We start from the raw sequence: 23325 nt of genomic DNA on the forward strand, positions 1-23325 counted from the left end.
CATGTCTTTCAGATGAGACCAAGCTGAAGCTGTGGAACGTAACTAGCAGTAAGAATGTTCTTCAGCTGCCCAGCATCTTCCACCATCTGCCGCACCTGCTGGCCAAAGAGACCAGCCTCCAGCCAGCCGTGCACATCGGCCAGGGCCGCACCGGAGGTCAGTGCGAACGGCAGAGAAAATGAGTTCCTCTCTGTATGTGAGATGTTATGATAGTCATGCCACTAATTTAGGCATCATTTTCGACGCTGAGCTCAAATTCGATCTTCAGTAGTAAAAAATAGTTTCTTTCAGTTGAAGAGGATTGCAAAATTGAAGTCAGTTTTAACGAAGAATGATCTTGAAAAAGTTATACATGCTTTTATATTGTCACGCTTGGACTATATTGTAATGCGTTACATGCAGGAGTTTGTCAGTCGTCCCTGTCGAGGTTACAATTGGTCCAAAATGCTGCGGCCAGATTGCTGACAAATACTAAGAAAAGAGACCAATTCTGGCCTCTTTACACTGGCTACCAGTTAAACAACGAATTGTTTTTAAAATTGTATTATTCGTTTTTAAAGCCATCAATGGCTTGTCCCCAGAGTACATCAAGGATCTGTTAGTTATTCAATCCTCCTCAAGATGGCTAAGATCTAACTCGCAGATTATGCTCAAGGTTCACGTACACGTCTGAAAGGCACAATATGTACGATTTTTTTATTAAAATATCCAAAAACCACTAGAACAGTGTTATATAATTTGCTGACTTGTGTACTTGCATTATCCCAAATGTTTCGAAGAATGTTTAAATCCAGAGAAATAAGCAATTTTAACTAGTGACACGCACCGTGTCCATAGTGTGTCGCCTGCCAATGACGTCATAACCTCTCGATTTCCGTTACATGGAAACATGGAAACACCAAAGACGCTTTAATATGTTGTGTGTTTTAATAGACCAGTGACGACCGCACAGAGTCGCATTATAACAGAACGTTCAAATGTATCTAGTATGATAAAACAACGCTGCTTTACCCCACATGCGCACGACCGGAAGGAGTGGAAGCAGTCGACTGTGGCATAATAAAAGCTCTGCTGCTTTCCAGCTGTGTGTCACGCTCGTTCAGCGGCCTCGTTTCGCTTTGACGGCTTTCAGCCTCACCCTGCTTCATTCTGCTACGTTAATAAATCATTAGCTCATCCATGAACATGATTTCAGCCCGAGTCCCGTCGGATTGCAAGACAACAACTCCCATGATTCCACACTCACACAGTCACCGGTGTCATCAAACTAAGCCTGTGTCTATTTGTTTATTTTGAATATGCGCCCTCTAGTGGCGAACATTACATATTGTGCCTTTAAGTGTAGAGGTGATCGAGCATTTTCAGTTGTGGCCCCTAGACTATGGAGTGATCTTCCTTTCTCTGTGCGCTCTTCGACCTCTCTGCAGATGTTCAAATCCCATCTTAAGACCCATTTGTACTCACAGGCGTTTGATGTGCAGTTTTACAGGTATTTACTTGTGTATTATAATAAATTGCTTTTACTGTTTTTGATCTTCTTGTACAGCACTTTGCTTCCTTCATGGTTTTTAAGGTGCTTTATAAATAATTGATTGATTGTTACATTCTCCTGCATGTGTAAAATATGGGTTTGGTGCCTCTAGTGGCCTGCAGCTGTCAGATGAGATCATGCCATATTGTTGAGTCTCCGTGTTCACCGTCTCAGAGGCATGTGGTGTGGAATGTACTGCTAACGGGAAGTGGTTTATGACTAATGCTGAACTCAAAGGAAACACTGAAATGGCAATAACATCAATATCTGCTGAGATGTTGGTGAGATGTGAAATCTAACCTAGAGACTGACCACTTACTATTAGTTTTTCTTACTTTAATGCTTCTGTTTAGATGTAAGATGGAAAAAGTAATGCACTGTTTCATTTGTGTCTTTCTTATATTTGTTCTGCTGTTTATTTGCATCTTTGTTCTCATTTTTAATAACAAAAATTGCTATATTAATATAGTGAATATTATTAAGAAAAGAAGTGAAGGAAAAGATGTAGCGTTGCTAGGTGATTTTGCTTTGGAACCTTCAGAAAACTTTGACTCGATATTTCCCAAAATTGACTTTGCTGAATTTTGAATTGCCTATTGACTTCAAAAAGGTGTAGCTCAGACATTTTCTTGGTTTAATCCAACAAATCAAACATAATTTTTGAAGTTTTTTTTTAAATGGAAATTGTGATAATCAAAAAAAAATATTTTTGAAAATTTTACCAGCTCATTTTACCAGCACAGGTCACATGTAATCAAATGATTTTTTTTTTTTTTTACATTGCAGTAATATTTTGCTGTATTTTTGATTAATTAAATGCAGTATGGTGAGCATAAGAGACTTCTTTCAGACCTCAAACTTTTTAACATTGTACACGTAATTGCCTGTAATACCAAATTTAAATGACACTCTGATGTGCATTTATGACGCTTTTGTGTGATTTTAGAGATATCTGAGCAGGCCAGGAAGAGCGGTTTGAAAAATATGGCCAAAAAATGCAGCTGAAAAAAATTCATTGTCTGGGTCTTAGCGATCCTCTTACCCCACATCCGCCAAACGCTTATTATATCATCACTCTTAAAATGTATTGTCTCTCTGTTTGACTTACACATACTGCTCTCCATCTCCTGTCCTGGGTCTCTGGCCCGTCTGAGTGGACATTTCTCTGGGGTGCTGTCCAACAGCGGGGAGGAGACGCTCGCTGTCCCGCAGGCTCTCCATCCAGCTTTAATTAGGATTGAGCTCTTAGAAATGCAAATGCACAGTCAGACAGGACTCTGTGTGTGAATGGTACAGTAAGCTTTAGTGGTGATCTGTCAAAGTGAATGCACACGGGGCTGATTAGCGACTTTCTCTCTGTCTCTCAGTGTCGATAGTGATGGGGGTGCCCAGTGTGAAGAGAGAGGTGCACTCCTACCTGACAGACACGCTGAGCTCGCTGATGTCTGAGCTGAGTCCGGCCGAGAAGGAGGACTGCGTGATTGTCGTCTTCATCGCGGAGGTAAGGTCAGAGCAACAAGAGTATGCAGAACGAATTCACTTTTTATGAGGATGTAGCATTTCTCTTTATGAGACCCAGAAATGTGATCTGAGTGTGATGTGTAATCATGTATCATACAGTATGTGGGTTACTCGCATCTTGTTTTCTTGTGACTTTACCTGCATTCTCTATTACATATATATGAAGTGACTTTTGAATGATCTTATTAAGGAATCACTGAATCACAGCGATTTGTTCAAAACGCTGATTCATCCAGTATATAAAATAAGTCTTTTAAGAGTGAGTCATTGAATCATTTACCTACCAATTCGTTCAAATGCATGTGAACTCAGCCTGTTTCCTAAATATCTGCAATCATATTATGGTATTATAATCCTTTAGTACAGTCAAAACGTTACATACAGCATCTTTAAATGTTGCTTGACCAGAGAGTTCCAAACAGAGCTAGGCATAATATTGTGTCTAAAATGTAAGTTACTCAATGTTAACTTCTTGTTTATTGAATATTGTATAAAAGCAAGGTTACACTGGCATTTACGGTGTTTTCCAAATATCAGCACAGCAATGATTACCATGCTGATATTTGGGAACAACAGTATTCTTGTTTGTGTGTTAGTGCTTCAATAAAAACATGTCATCTGATGTATTAGTTCTTTAAATAGCTTTAGCGTAATTAGGTACTTTTTGCTACTAGCTTATGTAGCTAAAGACTTTTCTAAACTGGTAGCTTTACTGTAGTTTATCTGCTTTAAGTTATGAGTCTGTAACTTTCAGAAGCTACTGTACCGTTTGCAAGTCAGTTTTCCCATTGATTATAATACTGGCTCGTGTAGCTGCTAGCAGCACTGACCCGTAATAACACAACACTGCCCTTCTGTTCAGTCATTAGTCTGCACAGCCCAGTTAACATAAGTTGTGTCCCAAATGACGTTCTGCGCACTGTGCACTTATACTATGCACTCTGTTCTCTACTGTCTAGTATATGAATTTTATAAGATTGTTTTGTCATTTAGTATCAGAGTCTGATACTATATAGTAGACAAGTGGGCATATTTCGCCGCAGGGAATTAAAACACAGCAATATTTGATTTTTTCATATGCCTCATTAAACACATTACAGTTCAGAGAGAGCAAACTGTTAAAAGAAACAGCTTAATGAAAGAATGAATTGTAATTATAGAAATTATAGTGACGAGAGGGCAGTTATATATATTTTTTATGCAAAATTAATTGTCTATTATTTTTGGATTTGGGGATGAAATGGACCTGGTTCTGAGTTCTGTGAGATTTACTGTTATGGGCAGTGTTTTATTTGCTATGAAGTTATTATGAGAGAGCAGTGAAATTGAATTTGTTTTAGATAACAGTATATTTAACAGATGTATTGTGATAATTGCAGTGAAGCATCATTCTGTTTTTGACCACACTGAGATGATTGTATCACAAGGTCATTGTACCCTAGACACACTGTACACTGTTGAGTGTGTTTGAGCCGTTTCACATTAATTAGCATTGACTGTAGTTCATAAGTAACTGCCGGCAGTGAAATTCAGACTGTGTGTGTGTGTGTGTGTTATATCTGGTTTGCATGTTTGCACACCTATTACTTTTGAGATAATTGATTATACTAAAAGGCATTTTAGTTGCTAAAACGTATGAGTTACTGATCAGATGACAGAAAGCATGGTCATGTTGATCATTTGGAGGCCTTGGAATTTGCATTTCAAATATTGTACAGTTTAAAATGAGTATCCATATCCTGAAATTATTGTAAAATGGTTTATATGATTCATGCACTAGAATATAGTCCAGTCGTTTTGTGTGAGAAACAAAATTCACTGAAATTGCACTGAAACTGAATATTATTGACATTTATTCACTGAAAATGAATATTCATCATTCATTTTAATTGTCATTTGGGTTGGGAATGACAGTGTCAGGGCGAGTAAATGATGACCATGTTTATTTTCTGGGTGAAATTAAAAAAGAAAAACGGATTGTATTGATTAATTTGCAGCTTTTGATAAAGAACTTACTTCTTGACCATTAATAACGGATGTTCTGTGAGTGAGTTATTTGAATTAAACAAATGTGCAGTACTCCTCGTTGTCACATTTCTGAGTGTTTGTCATTTCCACACACCTGCAGCTTATTTGGATTCAAGCAGACCCGTTTGCATGTACTTTGCATACACAATTTAGATGCATGCCAGTCAGTTTCATTGATATACAGCATGGTTCGGCTTTCTGTAGATGCAAATGTGTTGAGACAACGTCAGACTGCAGCGAAAGATGTGCTTTGTTGATGTCTCACAGGAAATCCTCACTGTTCATTTGATTGTGAGAAACAAAATCACTAGTGGTGTTTGCTTGCTAAGGCATACTACTATACTATACTATACCCGAAGCAGCGCCATTGTGGGCATTTTTCCCCCCCGGAAAGCACCACTCACATTTTCATCAGGAAATGTAAAAATCTTGTTGATTAGATTGAACTGTCTCATGGATACATTTTTCTGTCCATTATTTTGAATAGAGGGTTGAAAAGGATTTGTTTTATATGACAGAGGCTTCTGGAGTGTTGTCTATTTGTTCTGTCGGTTACACTTTACTTGAAGGGGTGTTCATAAGACTGACATGGCACCTTCACAATCATGACATGACACATGTCATGAATATGAAGGAGGTTTTATGCATGTTTTATGACAACTGCCATTAAGTGTCATTCGCTTAGTTATGTCATTTGTAATGCAAATATGACATTATTTGACCTAACCCTTACCCCTAACCATAGCCCATAACAAAGACATCTCAAACAATGTCATCTTTGCATTAAAAATTACATAACTGAGTGAATGACACTTAATGACAGTTGTCATAAACATGCATAAAAAACCTTCATGTCATGATTATGAAGGTGTCATGTCAGTCTTATGCACACCCCTTCAAGTAAAGTGTAACCGTTCTGTCTTTGAACCATTATGTAGAGTATAGCTGATGTGACCGTAAATGGGTCAGAGTTTTTCGTCTCATTATAACTAAGTCACAATCCTCAAGCTTCCTATTTGTCTGAAAAAGCAGCAATTCCCAATTCTCTGGAATCGAAAGATTTGGTCAAAGTTGCTGCAGGTGTTTCCTCATCATCTCTTCCCTGTGTCTCAGGAGTCGCTCTGATAGTTTAAAAACAATGACTTAGTCATGAGAGATCTGTGGGAAGTAATGAGGGTTTGATGGGTCATGGACACTGACGCTGTGTCTGTATCCTCACATTATGCCCTCGTACGCTGTCCTTGAGTTTTACTGTTCTGGCTCCGTTTGACACAATAGGGTACATTAATAGTGCTTCAGAACAGCCCTAGAGTATTTGAACACTTAAAGTCAACATGAAACGAAAATTGCCATTCTTTTCTCTCCGTTATAGAGATTGAACTCATGAATTTAAAGATGTGCACGGATAAGTCATTCAAAATAAAGACAATTGATAACAGAATTGAAATCCAAGTGGCTTTTATTTAAATACAGCACAAACGTTTAAAGCAAATCCTTGCATAGCAAGTTTTAAATGATAAAGCAATGCATCAAACGTTTTAAAAAAACAATACAAAACAAAAAAAAACCCAATGATCTTACAGAAAAAAACAACTGTAATTCTGTTAATTTTAATGACGGCTATAGCGCCCCTTGTGGAAACTCTCAGAATGCGGTGCGTACTTGAGTCGCGTTTTGAACGAACCGTGAAATTGAATCTGAACAGTGAAATCCATCTGCTGTTTTATAGTGGAAAGTGCTTTAGCAGCTCATCACCATTTGCTTCCATTATTGGACGGTTAAAGTTTCTCTCTTGACTACAGAGACTGTATAATCTCTTTAGAAAAGTCAGGAAATGAGAATCGACATTGTACTTAAAACATCCATCCAAAAAAACTCCTACAAACACTTGTCTAGCCCAAAGGTGAACATTTATTAAACCATTGATTCTTGCTTTGTTTTGCAGACGGATCAACAATATGCAAATAGTCTTGCTGACATCCTTAAGCGCCTGTGAGTACACTAGATTTTCATTAATGTTATGACCACAATCTGCTTGAGTTTCGTTGATGCATGTGTGTTTATGTGTTTGAGAGATCGTGTGACTACAGACATTTACTCACATGCTTTTTGAGGACAATAGCAGAAGAAACAGAAGGGAAAGTCCATCCTCCGGGTCTTAAGAGTTCCTCTGCTTCGTTCTGCTTGTCCCACATTAGTCATGTGCTTGTACTGATTGTTTTTGCACAGAGTTACAACACTGGAACAGTACTGTGTGTGTGTGTGTGTGTTTTGATTAGATCTTTGCTTTTGTTGGCTTTTATTTCTCCCCTTACTGTATCTGTCTATAAATGGGTGTGTTATGTGGGTGCACAATAGGGTTCTTATAGTGAACTAAAACTAAAACCATGAAAAAAATATATCCGTTTCTTGAGAGAGAGAAAAACGCAGTAGCTGAAATAAAATTTTAATTTTGTTGATATACTTGATGAACTTGATATACTGAAATAACTCAAATTAAAAGTGCAATAAAATTAATAAAAACTATGTTGACATGTTTAAAAAAAACTACTGAAAAACTAAAACATGTTGAATGTTTATACTGATTGTTTTTGCACAGAGTTACAACACTGGAACAGTACTGTGTGTGTGTGTGTGTTTTGATTAGATCTTTGCTTTTGTTGGCTTTTATTTCTCCCCTTACTGTATCTGTCTATAAATGGGTGTGTTATGTGGGTGCACAATAGGGTTCTTATAGTGAACTAAAACTAAAACCATGAAAAAAATATATCCGTTTCTTGAGAGAGAGAAAAACGCAGTAGCTGAAATAAAATTTTAATTTTGTTGATATACTTGATGAACTTGATATACTGAAATAACTCAAATTAAAAGTGCAATAAAATTAATAAAAACTATGTTGACATGTTTAAAAAAACTACTGAAAAACTAAAACATGTTGAATTCAATTTAAATTAAAATTGAAGATATAAAAATGAAAACTGATTCTAAATAATAAAAACTGTATTATTATCTGGTGCAAAACTGTTTTTTCGTTTTGGTAACACTTTAGTTTAGGGACCAATTCTCACTAATAACTAGTTGCTTATTAGCTGGCATATTACTAGCATTTTAGCTGTTTATTAGTACTTACACATATTAATGCCTAATTCTGCATGACCATATTTTTGATTCTTTAAGTAATCCTTAATTAGAGTTTATTGATGGAAAAGTCATAGTGAGAATTGGTCCCCAAACTAAAGTGTGGCCTTCTTTTTTTTTTTTGATGATGATGTTTGACAGAAATTACTTTTAAAAATGGTAATTTATAGATGCATCACACAAACACACACTCAGCTGGGACTAGTCCTGTCCAACTCCAAAAGAGACAAAAACACCATTAAATATGAAATCATACAATAGCTTTGTGTGGGAAAAACAGACTCAAATTTAAGTCATAATTTGCTGAAAATGTTTCTCTGCATATTCAAAACATGACACTAGTCCACATTCACTTTCACTGTATGGAAAAGTGCAGCATGGACATTTTACTAAACATCTTTTTTTTGTGTTTTACAAAAGAAATAAAGTCAAACGGAATGATATGACTGAGTAAGTGATGACAGAGTTGTGTTCCTCTCTCTGCATGTGTTTCAGGTTTCCAGGGGAAATTCAGTCTGGGCTGTTGGAGATCATCTCTCCCTCCATCCATTTCTATCCAGACTTCTCTCACCTCAAAGAGTCGTTTGGTGACCCTAAAGAGCGGGTCAGGTAATATGACAAACCCTTCTCATCCCATCAGTGTGTGTGTGTGTGTGTGTGTGTGTGTGTGTTGTTGTAATTAGCCATGAATCATCAGTGTGAACGTTGAGCCACAACTGCCCTTCTCAGCCATTAGCATCTCGCATACAGTGACTCAGTATGGAAAACATATCTATTTGCACACACAGTGATCACATGTACAGAAAAGCATTTTACATTTGCTGCTTTCGATTCTGCAAGTAACTTGCATTTATGAATCGTGTATGGATCCGTTTTGCAACGCTAAATGTGTGAAATTGAGTTAGCTAGAGGCATCTGTGTTCGTGTACTAGAGTTCAGGTCTTATGAAAACGCTCTCTGCTGAGCAGAAAGTTCTGCCTGAACTTAAATTAGCTTTATTTGTGTGTGTGCGTGTTCCCCCGGGGTCAGGCTTCTTTATGCCTTATTCATGAGTGCACACACACTTCCAGCATCTCTGTTCTGCCAGTTCAGTTTAATTAACACAAACACACAACTAAACTAAAGAATGCCACTGCACACACACACACACACACACACACACACACACACACACAACACACACACTGCTTATCTGCAGCCTGTCACATCAGTGCTGTCTCTTACACACTCTTACAGTGCCACTGTGTGCTGAATTCAAAGATGTGACAATTAATTTCATAATTATTAATTATTTGAATTATTTGTCTACTTAAAGCTTTTGGAAAGGTTTCATCGGGTGAACAATTGGCATGTTTCAGTACAATCCATGTGGTACTTCTGTCCCTCACAGCCTCATTTTCATTCCTGTCAGAAATTCACGGGTTTCCCAAGCTGGGGTTCATGAGTTGATAAAAATCTAATAACTAATTATACTGAATGCAAAATTAAATAAATAAAGCTGCATGATAATCCTGAGATACAGTAGCTTAGTGCGGTTGTCAAATCGAATGCTGTGATTTCATGAAGTAACTGTATAGTCTGATGCACTGCATGTTTCAGAGTGAAGCGCAGCACTGTGTTCATTTACACATGAGCAGCTCATGTTCCTGTGTTTTAGTAGCTCACAATAAATGCAGCAAAGTCTATCTCTGCATGTGACACTATCACAGCTAAAAAGAGGTTTGAGTCCACTTGGAAGTCAAGCTACAAAGTCAAAATAAACACTTACTAAAAGAAATTATGCTTTATATATTTTTTGCTTGCATATCATGTAACCATTACCCAACACTGGAGATCCATGAACATGTAACCATTACCCAACACTGGAGATCCATGAACATGTGAATGTGTTGTTAAATTATTTCAATGTTACCTCAAAATCTCAGGGGGGCTTTAAGAAAATATTTTACATCTAAGGTGTTCGGCTGACCAAAACATTAGAGAAACCCTGATGTGAAAATGATTGGAGGATCTTCTATGAAAGTATAATTACAGAACCACGAGTTTAGCCTTTTGCATGACTGCTGAGAACTCACACCAAGAACAAACGTATTCCCAAACAGTGTTGGGTAAGTTACTCTAAAAAAAGGTAATTAATTACTAGTTACTAATTACATCTTCAACAGTGTAATTAGATTACTGAACAAATTACTCTCTCCAAAAAGTATTTAATTACTTATTACTAATTACTTTCTAAATCCTATATCAGCCTTAACATTAATGATACAAGGATAGACATGAAACGGTTCTTTTAATTCTTTCAAATAAATAATAGATAACTACATAAGTTATTCTGGTCACACTTTAGATTAGAGTCCAATTCTTACTATTAACTAACTATTAACTATGACATTTGCCTCAATATACTCCAATTACTGCTTATTAATACTTAAAGTAGTTGTTAAGTTTAAGTATTGGTAGGATTAGTGAGTGAGTGACGTGACATGTGGCCAAGTATGGTGACCCATACTCAGAATTAGTGCTCTGCATTTACCCATCCAAAGTGCACACACACAGCAGTGAACACACACAAACCGTGAACACACACCCGGAGCAGTGGGCAGCCATTTATGCTGCGGCGCCCGGGGAGCAGTTGGGGGTTCGGTGCCTTGCTCAAGGGCACCTCAGTCGTGGTATTGAAGGTGGGAGAGAGCGCTGTACATTCACTCCCCCCACCTACAATTCCTGCCAGTATGAGACTCGAACCCACAACCTTTGGGTTATGAGTCCGACTCTCTAACCATTAGGCCACGACTTCCCCATTAAGGATGTAGAATAAGGTCTTGCAGAATAAGACATTAATATGTGCTTTTTTTTTTTTTAAGTAATGATAAACAGCCAATACCCAGTAATATTCATGCTAATAACCAACTAGTTAAAAGTGAGAATTGGACACTAAAGTGTTAATTTTTATGTTAAATCCACTATTGGATTGTGTATAAATGTTCTACAGTCTTTACTCCGTATTACGTTCAATTTCAAGGGAAAAGTAATTAAATTACATTAACTAATTACTTAGTAACTAATTACACCCAACACTGTTCGCAAACTGAAATGTTCCACACAACCTAATGGCGCTTTTCCACTGCATGGTACGACTCGGCTCGGCTCGGCACGGCTCAGTACGGCACGGCACGGTTTGCATTTCCACTGCAGTTCAGTACCGCTTTAGAGTGGGTGGGACTAAAAAAAACGTTTTCATTCTGCGTCGCCCCATCAAGCTCTCGCTGGATCCGCTCCTCTGCTATCAACGAGAAGAACGTCTGTTCTTCCGCAACAGACAACAACACTTTTTGGTTGTTAAAAAAAGGTGCGCTCGTTCAAAACAGTTGTGTTCGATCCTTCGCTGGCTGTGCTGATTTAAATCTAGCAGTTCTTTTGTGTTTGTGTCGCAAGTTCAGTGACGCAGGTAGTGACGATTCTCTCCGGCCAATCTGTGATAAGCAGAGTCTACACGTCACGTTTTGGTAACGGTACGGTTCACTTGGAACCCCAAACAAGGTGGTACTAAAAAAAGTACCAGGTACTGTACCCAGTGGAAAAACCCCAAAAAGTGAACCATACCGTGCCGTACCATGCAGTGGAAAAGCGCCATAATTTTCATCTGTTTTGCAGTCACATCTCTGTCTAAGGTAAAACAGCAGCGCTCTGTAGCATTTGGACCAATCTAACACACATTTGTTCATTAGATTTAACAAATAAATTATTCATTAGATTAACAAATAATCACAGACCCCTCACCCAATAAACATACTGGGTGCCAGCATGTCTGGGAACGACCCCAGGCCCTTGGTTACCATGGCAACCATGACACCTTTGCTAAACCAGATAAACTTTTTTGACCTAAAAGTATGTAGAGAGAATCAACTCTTACTCAAGTCTCTCTAAAACAGACACATAATGCCCATAAAAATGGACTCTTCTCTAATTAATTCATAGGAAAAACTTTGAATGAATACACATATACTTCAGGTCATTGTGTATGTTGTTACTGTTCTTGTATATTGTCTTTTGTATTGTATACTGTTTTATGCATGCTTATGATAGAACCACTCATTCATGTAACCTTACATATACCATGTTTGGTCTCTATGAATTCATCTTCGGATGATCTAACTGAGAGTGTATATTATATGTTTATACCTATGCAACATATTAGTGTTCGAAGAATCTTTAGTAGTTTTTGCATCAACACCCAATCAAATTACATATGTAAAATACCATGCTCTAAGACAAAGAGTCGTAAACTTTCCCTCCCGGAGGTGTAAGCTCAATAGGAGATAAAGCTCTCACATTAGTGACCCGTCTCAGTCAGTGTTAGATTCTGAGAAGATGAGGATGTGAGCTAGCACCCCTCTAAGGACACCCTAAGTTCGTGCCAGGCCTCGGCCTTGACTTTCCATTCACCAAAGATCTTAGGATCTCAGCTGATGTCTCTCTTAGCTCTTTTTCACTTTCCACTGGGAAGAAACTCTCAATCACCATCGAGTCAGAACATCTTTGGAGTTCAACACTCTTCAAACCCGGAAGAAGGTGATCGCGACTCCTACACCGAACCTCCAAACCATCAAGACTTTCATCCGAGACTGCATCTGTACACTCGTTCCAGGCCAAGGCAATGCAAGTATTGTGCATTTAACTAAACGAAACAGAGGTTTAGTATAAGCTGTAGACCCCGTTCTAAAACGGCACTGATGGTTTCACTCAGGTGGTTAACTGACTCTCTTTTCATAGCTTCATTCTCTGGTTTTCCTGATGGCTTCATCCATCAAGCCTCATTTGCTCTTTCCCCTGTATGAGTGATTGTTTGTTTGTTTGTGTTGGTGTTTAGTTAATAAAACTCTTGTGCACAAATGACATGAGTTTCTGATTCTGCCTTGCAAATTAATGTCCCTTTACGATTTTGATCCTTGCTACATGCTCTAATGCATTAATACTGTATGAAAGTATTTTCTGTGGCCACGGAAATATCCTTTCCTAGAGTTGATATGAACTTACACTGAATGTTCGCTGGATGAACAGATTGGTTGAGGGCAATTTAATTCTGCTACAGTTACTACTGGCAGCTGATATAAATAATTGTAATTAATCATAATTAACTGTGTTTATATACATTTCCCTTTTGAGCTAATTTGCTACAGCTCCATTCTGGACAGACATTCTCCTAAAATAAACAGTCAGGACAGTGGAGATTGATGCAAGTAAATATGTTCATTAACTTCTGTTTGTGCTCGAAGCCTGTCGGATCTCATCAGGCCAAGTGGTTCAACCCAGAGCACCCTGATGAACAGATCAATGCTGGATCAGACAGACAGATGAATCCATCACCAATCAAGCAGACACACAAATCAATAACCAATCAGCCAAGAAAAATACAAATCCATTTTTAGACCAGATTTGGCTAGGTGGTGTTTATATTTAGAAGATAAATTCCTCAAATGTGGACAACTTGCATGTGTTTATTCAAATGCCTCCGCATTTGGTTAAGTGTTTGGTGGCATGAGTGCAATTCTCTATTTTACACACATTAAATCAAACTCATTTAATTTTCATTACTTCAAATGAAATCCAGTCTTTTAGTGGTTAAAGATTTAGACCGGTCTGTAAACAAACCAAATGAGTTTACGAGTCTTAGTGTGTTTTAATCTGACATTGCGTGACTGCTATAGAGTATGTGTGTGCGGCGTGTGATTTGACATAGCTGGACAGATGTATCCTCGAGAGACCCAGGGTGAATTGGTGGCATCTCACACATCTGGGAAAAAGAGAAAAGCTGCCGTCTGTATGTCAGGGATAGTGTCGCTGACCAGATTTCACAGGTTTTTTCAAATAGGGTGCATATGAGTTTAGCCAATAGGGCACTGAAACGGCATAGGGAACAAGTGTACATCAATATATGTCTTCACAGGAGGAAGAGAGGAAATCAGGAAATAAAGAGGGAGTACTGTACAAGTTTAGGTGTGTTATAATTATTTACATATTTAAAAATATGGCTCCGTCTGTCCATCTTTCTGTCTGCCTCTCTCTCTCTCTCGCTATATATTGTTTAACCTCTAAAATGTAAAAGTTAGAAGTTTAAAAGTCTAAATTTAGAAGTTGTGCTTTTTTGCTGCACTTTGTATAAAATGATTTTTCAAATAATGTTATAGAAATCATAAAATCAATCATTTTAAAATCATCAAATCAGTCATTCATAAATGATTCAAAGATCATACAATCCTCATCAATAGTGACATTAAAACAAGTTTTAGGCTTAATATTGAGAAATGTGCATTGTGCACAAGTAGTTCTCCAAATAAAGTTTAATTATCATTTTTTTTATATCAGCAAGTCTTGAGTGATATGTCAGTAAATATGTTAATAGATTTGAACTAAGTATGAAATAAATCAATTTTAAATATAATACTAGGGTTGTCAGCAAAAGAGAAGCTTTAAAGGTGCAATAGGTGATTGTCTTCAGAAACATTTTTGTTATGCTGGTTGAAAGTCTCTTCACATCCCCATAGCAATCATTAAGTTAAGTGGTCTAAATGTATTTATCTGTATTTATACATTTTGTCGAAGGTGTAGGACCAAGAAATGTTCGTCCAATCAAAACGCTCAAAACTAACTGTACTATAAAGTTTTCTCACACATGATGTAGCCCAACGTGGTTCCCAATTACAGTCCTCGCGCCTCCCCGCTCTGCATATTTTGCATATCTGGCTTAGTTAACACACCCGATTCAGATAACCAGCTTGTTAGAAGTGAGCTACGTGCATGAACTGTTCCAATTGACATGCTCCCTACACAGTGTTCTTTGCTCCCTACTCCCTGAGCAGGGGAAATCCGTTTGTTTACTTCACTTCGGAACATTCCTTCACGGATTTGCGCTGCGCACACAGACAAAACTTACCAGAGAAGTGTGACATAATATACCTCTGTAAATAAATACTATTTAATTTTACGTCTCGCACACTTTACTGCCCTTTGTATGGAACATATGCTCACTTCGAACTGGAATCATGGCGGAATATCCGGTGGTGTCCACTTCGCAGGGCACTTACGGTCGAATAGAACAAATGTTGCACGTGATAAGAGATACATAAGAAATGTGTGGGGGGGGCAATACTAAGCCTATTGTAGTAATGTTGTCTCTGGTATTCGGATCTGTGAGCGTATGTGTGTTCAGGGGGCGTGGCTTTGGACAGCGATTGCAGGGAGGGTGGGACATTCGCTTTTAGTGCTATCAGGCTAAAGTTAGTATTTTCCGAGATCTCCTACTGTACCTTTAAAGGGGTCATATGATGCGATTTCAATTTTTCCTTTCTCTTTGGAGTGTTACAAGCTTTTGGTGCATAAAGAAGATCTGTAAAGTTGCAAAGACTAAAGTCTCAAAACATCACGATATGGGAAGATGTGCATAACGCCGCCCAAATGTTCACGCAAAGAAAGAAGGCGTAACTTTTATTCTCGCTGTTGCCGCCATGCCGTGGAGACACTGTGTGTTTCGTTGTGAAAGCGACGAATTACAGTCAAAAAAATATGAAAAATCGAGATTTAAATTTTTTGCTAAATCACCCAGCCCTACTAAGAGATGAGCCATGCCGTGGAGACACTGTGTGTTTCGTTGTGAAAGCGAAACTACTTTGGTTGGCCTTCCAAAAGAGGACGATATCTGCTTCGTCATGCCTGGAGTTGATCCGTGCTGGTCGCTGAGGAAATACATCAACTTTGCGCTGTCGATCGGCTTTCACCGTGGAAGAAGCGGAGTCCAGTCCGGGGTCGTCACATGTGGTTGCCGCAAGACCGCCGGACGCTCCTTCGTCGAATCCGCCGGCCGCGCTGTTCTTAAGCCCGCCCGCCTGCCTCTGCTCACTCAAGCCGGCCTCTGCTCACTCAAGCCGGCCTCCGCTCACTCAAGGCCGCCCTGTGTGATGCTTTTTCATTGTGAAAACGAAACTACTTTGTTTGGTCTTCCAAAAGAGGACACGATTAGAAATCAGTGGTTAAGTTGTATTTACAACACTGTTCCAGAACAGTTCAACCCAAATATTCAGATGTGTGCAGCGCATTTTATGGAGGACTGTTTCCTGATCCTGGGAGAGTAGACTACAATGCCGGCTGTTCTGACTCACAGACTCTAAGTAAGTTTTTTTTATATTTAAAGAATTTGCCACTGACGATTCAAACGCGAGTTTTGAGGAGTGTAGAGTTGCGTTTTGTAGTTTGTAATTTCTCCGATCACAAATGCAGACATGGTTTTATGTTTACACGGTGCGATGCAACGCAATGCGTAAAAAGACAGTATAAGTCATTATAATCCGTAATTATGTCCCCACTGGATGCAACAAATGCCTCGTTTATAATGGGTTTTAATGATTTAATGTCTCGTTGCTCCGGCCGAACAGGGCATCACAGTATGGTAAGGGGCGTAACATTTCCGTCACACGCTTGATTTATTCGGCCAATCACAACGCACTGGATAGCTGGCCAATCAGAGCACACCTCGCTTTTCAGACCGATGAGCTTTGTAAAAATCGACGCGTTTCATTAAGGTGGGGCATAGAGGAGAAACAATAATGTACAGTGTGTGTGTGTGTGTGTGTGTGTGTGTGTGTGTGTGTGTGTTCTGGTGTACAGTATAAGGTTTATGAGAACACGTGTATAATGACATGGGTACTACAACGTAAACATGGTTTGAGGACACTATCTGTGTTCATTGTGAACCAAATGACTTGAAAACATTAAATTGTGTTTTTTTTTTAAATAAAAAAAATTGTTTTCCTGGGAGGGTTATGGTGTGTGTGTTCTGGTGTACAGTATAAGGTTTATGAGAACACGTGTATAATGACATGGGTACTACAACGTAAACATGGTTTGAGGACACTATCTGTGTTCATTGTGAACCAAATGACTTGAAAACATTAAATTGTGTTTTTTTTTTAAATAAAAAAAATTGTTTTCTGGGAGGGTTATGGTGTGTGTGTGTGTGTGTGTGTGTGTGTGTGTGTGTGTGTGTGTGTGTGTTGAAAAACTGATGTAAATGTACACATATGAAGTCTCTAACAGATCATTTGCATCCTGCAGGGTTTCACAGGAAGTAGGGCACCTTACCAAAATGCTGAATTTGTATGTGTGTGTAAGTTTGTGTAAAACACAGTGAGAGGCTTGTGTGTTTATCATTTCACTCCATCTTTCGGCATCGGCACATTTTATGTGGTCACTGCTGTTAAAATCCAGTTACTACACTACACACTCTCACTAAGAGCATCTAGGCTGTAAACAGTTATATATAGTTCTTAAATGTCAAGTCAGTTATTTTTTGATGTTCAAATACTTTTTCCTATCCTAGTATAATATACATAGTCAAAGTAGGCCATTCATAGTTTCATTCCCTGATAAGAGTTACACTGTGGGACTTTCAATCCATTTCTCTGTTTGTTTAAACTTCTGACCGACTGTGCAGATCCAAATGGGTGTTTTCCAGTCCTGTGTGCGTTTTTAAACCTGGATGGGTGTTGTTTGGCCATCTAATCAAGTCTCATGCCTATGAAGACAATAGGGAAAATATCTGACAGATTTTATTAATTTAACCCCCAAAAAAAGCTTTTGTGTATTTTTTTTTTTTCATTTCAAATAACGCCAGATACCCTAGCTGCAGTCAGTGAAGTGGCTGTAAAACATCTAGACCAGTGTTTCCCAACCTTTCTTTAGTCGCGGCACCCTTTGGAAATTTTAACAAATTTGTGGCACCCTACAAAATTAATTTTGTCACAATATTTGAATTTCTAACTTCGATATGATACTTTGAAAAGTATAGATATTCGGTACAGCAGGGAAGAACTGCAGAATATACTGTCATATAGATATTTAAATTTTTATTTAATAATATTATTTAAAAAAATGGTCCATCAATGGTTGCAATCAGTAGGCTAATTTCTAATGAAAAGACCAAAGACAGATTTTAATGTAGGCTTTTATTCATATGTAAACATTGTGAGATAGTCAGTTATAATGGTAATTAAACAAAGTTTTGCTCACTCAGTGTATTTTTGATTTTGTTGCAGTAGCACGAGATTTAAAACTATGAATTGAATAAAAAATGACAAGGAGGCTAAGCAGTTAATAATAAAATAAGAACAAATAAAGACGCTCTCACATGGGCCGTGAGCGACTGAGCGGAGCACACACACATAGAGCAGGATAATACGCAGAGCGTCACACCACGTGACAGTGAAACCTGGGCGGTGAACTCATTTTCGGCAGCCGAAATTTCAGTGCATCTCTAATTATTGGCGACATCAGAAATGGATATTATATAATAGCTGCTTTTTTGAACATTTTAGCAATTTAAAAATATATTTTTTACACGGCACCCCTGCTCTCGATAGACGGCACCCCGGTTGGAAAACACTGCTCTAGACTATACAGAATGGATCAAAGTTTGAAACATATCAGCGTATGTGCAAGATCAAACATATCTTTCTTTTACACAACTCCATGTGGCAACACTTGGGTTAAGAGGAAACAAATATTTTTCACGTCATGTATCATCTCATGTGAGCTGAGTCATCTTGAGTGACAATCACTTTTGGTCAAATGTATTTTAATAAAAATGAAAATGTGTATATATATATATATATATATATATATATATAATAGCATAAATAAAAACATTTACACTGACAAGCTACGCAATATCGCGTTCATAATCGAATGCGACTCATCTGCGATTATGAACGCGATATAGCAGTGATTTACGGCTCTGTGTATTAAATGCCGCTCCATTTGAAAGCACGTGATGGAGATTTACTATTCACAGAACCGGCTTTACTGACAATCGCTTGCGATTTATTTGTTGATCGCAAAGTACAAAATAGATGAGGAAAACTAGGATGCCGGGTGTATTCAAAGCACCGCCATTACTGTCTAGAGTGCGTGGAATGGTGCGCTGTGATAGGTTGAGCGGTTATATCGCATTCTGCAGAAAAGGGAGACTGGCGTTTGTCGCAGTTTGGAAAAAAAGGGAGAAAACATGACAGAATAGCTCGGTGGATATCGCATTTTGCGTAAAATTAAAAACTGACTTTTCAATACCGACCAGATACAATACCGATTTTGGCGGAAACTAAAAAAATTTTTAAATGCTGTTTATCGCGTTTTGGAACCAAACTCTTCATATATACACACAATGAAGCTATGAAAAGAGTCAGTTAACCACCTGAGTGAAACCATCAGCGCCGTTTTAGAACGGGGTCTACAGCTTATATTAAACCTCTGTTTCGTTTAGTTAAATGCACAATACTTGCATTGCCTTGGCCTGGAACGAGCGTACGGATGCAGTCTCGGATGAAAGTCATGATGGTTTGGAGGTTCGGTGGTGTAGGAGTCGCGATCACCTTCTTCCGGGTTTGAAGAGTGATGAACTCCAAAGATGTTCTGACTCGATGGTGATTGGGAGTTTCTTCCCAGTGGAAAGTGAAAAAGAGCTAGGAGAGACATCAGCTGAGATCCTAGGATCTTTGGTGAATGGAAAGTCAAGGCCGAGGCCTGGCACGAACTTAGGGGTTGCAGAAGCGTTCTAGCTCATATCCTCATCTTCTCAGAGTCTAACAGAACCGCTGACTGAAAGGTTATGTGTTGGAGCCCACCGGGCTAGAGCATGGTAATTTGCATATGGAACTCGATTGAGTGTTGATGCAAAATTACTAAAGATTCTTAGAACACTAATATATTGCCTATGTACCCACATATAATATAAACGCTCATTTAGATCATCAGAAAACAAATTTAAAGAGACCAAACATATAACATGGTGGGGTTATATTAACTAGTGATCTATCATAACACACACACAAAACCGTATACAATTCAAAAGAAGGAATTCTCTGGACAAACTCTGAAATGACACATGGAGTGACACTCAAAGACCTCAACCGAATGGCCAGAAACATCCCTGCATTCACACCAGAACTTGCAGGAGACCACGATGTCCACGCCTACCTGCGAGACATTGACTTTTACCTGCAGTCTTGGACCAGTGTGAACCACCAAGATAGACTCCTTCTGCTCTGGATCACCTCTAGCCCAGAGGTGCGATGGGAATGTCCTGAGGAGATGTGTGTTCATTCACAGAAAGGTTTTCCTATGAATTAATTAGAGAATAGTCCATTTTTATGGGCATTGTGTGTCTTTCCTAAGGGTAAATAAATTGTGAGTTGTGCTCTGCCCGCATTCCTTTGAGCAATAAAACTAGTGTTGTCAGATGGTTGGTCTTTGGTTGTCATGGAACCAGAGGCCTGTTCTGCCCTTTTGAGGTGTTAGTTACATTTCGGGGGAAGGGTCCATAGACCCTCATAGTAGGCCCTTTGGTTAGGTGAAGGGGCATCAGAGATTATTTGTTAAATATAACAAATAGTTTATGTGTCTGATTGGTCCAAATGCTACAATATATATATATGTATGTGTGTGTGTGTGTGTGTGTGTGTAGTCTTAATAAGGGAATCATCATTCATTCAACCGATTTGATTGCTCAAAACACCTGATTAACACAAAAACGCAGATTAATTTAGTCTTGCTCAACTTTATTGTGGATTTGTTTAAAACTATTTTTGTTTGCAAAATAAAGCAAAAACAGACAATATTGACAACATGTGCACATTTTCTGACCCAGGCCATACCTCGATGTTTGGAGGTATTTTTGCCCCAAGCTCAGTTAATTTCCGACCCTGCTATAGTTATAGATATTGTCCTGCCAATTTCCATAAACCATAAGTCGCATTCTTCCACATTAAGCTACTAGTGATCTCATATAATAGGCTGTCTTGCACTTGGAAACTGCCAACTCCATTTTAACAAGTAAAGTAAAATGGTCTAAAAATGCCAACTGATTGGGAAAAGCCTTTTTTGTTCTTCATTGTCCCAGCCAATGGCTTGAATGTCCCCTTGCGTTGTATCTCAAATTTTAATTCAGCTCCCATGTCACACTTTGACATCAGTGATGAGACATGCAAGAAACAAAGACAACTGACTTCAAACCTGGTGTGAAATGTCATTATGTGCAATATTTAAATTGAAGGAGTTATTTTAACATTTGTTGTCAATTTTTGAGCTCAATACTTTAAAAGAATATCCATGTAGCTCGACAAACAGCAGCTGCCAGAAATAATCCATCACTCACTGTCCTCTTATTTGTAAACAGCAGGTCTCTGTTGCTATTTATTATCTTCAACCTGTTGGTTTGTGTATGTGTGGCTGTGTATAATTCTTTTTAAAGCATATGCTGATTGTTTTTGCAGATGGCGAACAAAGCAGAACCTGGATTACTGCTTCCTGATGATGTATGCCCAGACTAAAGGGACTTATTATGTACAGGTAAGATTAAGATTATGCATATTAGAACTGAACAGATTGTCATATTTGGAGAGAACACAAACATAATTACGAGTTCGAATGGATGGGTCGATGAACTCAGCTGGTTCCACAAGTTTTTTTTTGCATGTATTAATGCTGGGATAATGTGATGTCATCTGGTCGAAATAAACCCTGACAGCTTGTCTTGTGTTTATTTTATGGGAATTGTGGGAAATGGCTTCCAGAGGAAATAGAAAGCTCTTATAAAGACAAGCTGATCTTTGAGGCCACTTCTGCACTTATTTTGTAGCTTGTTCTTTTATGATCAGTTTTTTTGTGGGCGTTTAGATAAAGCCAACACATGACAAATATATAAAAATTCGAATTTTGAATATTCGTCGAATTAAAAAAAAAATCCACATTCAAATGAAAAAACGTTGCATTCGAATTGTAGGTCTGCGTCAGCCATCAGGCAGCCTATCAGTGGCGCACGAAATAGCCTATCCAGTTGAACCCACTAGATGTGCTGCTGCTACGTTGTTCATTCAATATATAGCGGAAAACGAGAGCATCAGTGTGGAGAAGATGTTGTTTACGGCAAAACTGAAACCAAGCCGTTCACACAGAACGCATATTTATCACATTTTCTAGAGGGACATCTATCAGCGTTGCACTCGCGTCTCGCACAAGAGAGCGGCATGTTTAGAAAGCCATGTAAAATTAATGCAAGTTCAACTTTAAAAAAAAACATGTCAAGACTTTATGGCGGTTTTTCCCCATCCCAATATATCTCATGTTTTTAAATGAAGAAAGTAGCCTACTCTTTGTGATTGGTTTTCGGTCCTTTGTATTAAACTATACATACATGCATGATGCTGTTTTTTTTTTTCTACTTGTTTAAGCAACTTTATTAATTATACGTGGTTATAAACATTATTTTAAACATTATGCACTTTTTTTTTTTCAAAGATAGTCATGTTATTTTATTACGCTTTGAAGAAACGTGCATAATATTTTGCACGATGCACCCTCTTGTGGCTTCAGGAGAGAAGCCAAAAGCTTTTTTTCCCCTAACTGAAATTATGCCTTTTAAATTCGAATTCGAATTAGTTTTTCAGTCATTTTGACAGCCCTAATGACAAAATCCTTTCTTTTTCCCCCCCAATCATGTGTTCACTTTGGAGTGTGTTCTTTGACACTCATGTGTGTGATGGCTGCTTTTCTTAGAAAAGCAAAATGCTAAATCCACTTTGAGTTTTTTTTTTCTTGGCACTCCCATCACAAGCATTAAAGGGTTAGTTCACCCAAAAATGAAAATTGGCTTGTGTTTTACTCACCCTCGAAGCATCCTAGGTGTATATGACTTTCTTCTTTCAGACGAATCCAGTCAGAGTTATACTAAAAATTGTCCTGGCTATTCCAAGCTCTATCATTGCAGTCAGCGGGTGTTGCAGTTGAACAGTCCACAAGTCGTCATGAAAGCTCGCGCAGTCATAATAAAACGTGCCGCAGACGGCTCCGGGGGGTGAAAAAGTGAATCCATGCATTTTTGTAAGAAAAATATCCATATTTCAAAGGTAATAAACACTTTTATCTCACTTCCGTTATCTTTCATATGCGGAAGGCGTTCCAGCGGAAGGCGTATGACGTATGCGCAGGGTCATATGATGTTGCTAAAAATAACATTATTTGGTGTATTGAAATGTGTTTATGCGGTTTAAGGTTCAAAAAAC

General features: G+C 38.3%; 1 protein-coding gene across 1 annotated transcript in view; it reads left to right on the plus strand.

The window, feature by feature from the left end:
- Positions 1 to 23325, plus strand: part of LOC107550986 (alpha-1,3-mannosyl-glycoprotein 4-beta-N-acetylglucosaminyltransferase B-like) — a 148667-nt gene that overhangs the window by 82652 nt on the left and 42690 nt on the right. The window contains exons 3-7 of the mRNA XM_016232461.1: positions 13 to 156; positions 2899 to 3032; positions 7026 to 7072; positions 8714 to 8827; positions 21538 to 21613. Of these exons, the coding sequence (XP_016087947.1) occupies positions 13 to 156; positions 2899 to 3032; positions 7026 to 7072; positions 8714 to 8827; positions 21538 to 21613 (515 nt within the window). The remainder of the gene's footprint in view (positions 1 to 12; positions 157 to 2898; positions 3033 to 7025; positions 7073 to 8713; positions 8828 to 21537; positions 21614 to 23325) is intronic.

Source organism: Sinocyclocheilus grahami, unplaced genomic scaffold, assembly GCF_001515645.1.
Source record: "Sinocyclocheilus grahami isolate Dianchi unplaced genomic scaffold, SAMN03320097.WGS_v1.1 scaffold411.1, whole genome shotgun sequence".
Classification (NCBI taxonomy): Eukaryota; Metazoa; Chordata; class Actinopteri; order Cypriniformes; family Cyprinidae; genus Sinocyclocheilus; species Sinocyclocheilus grahami.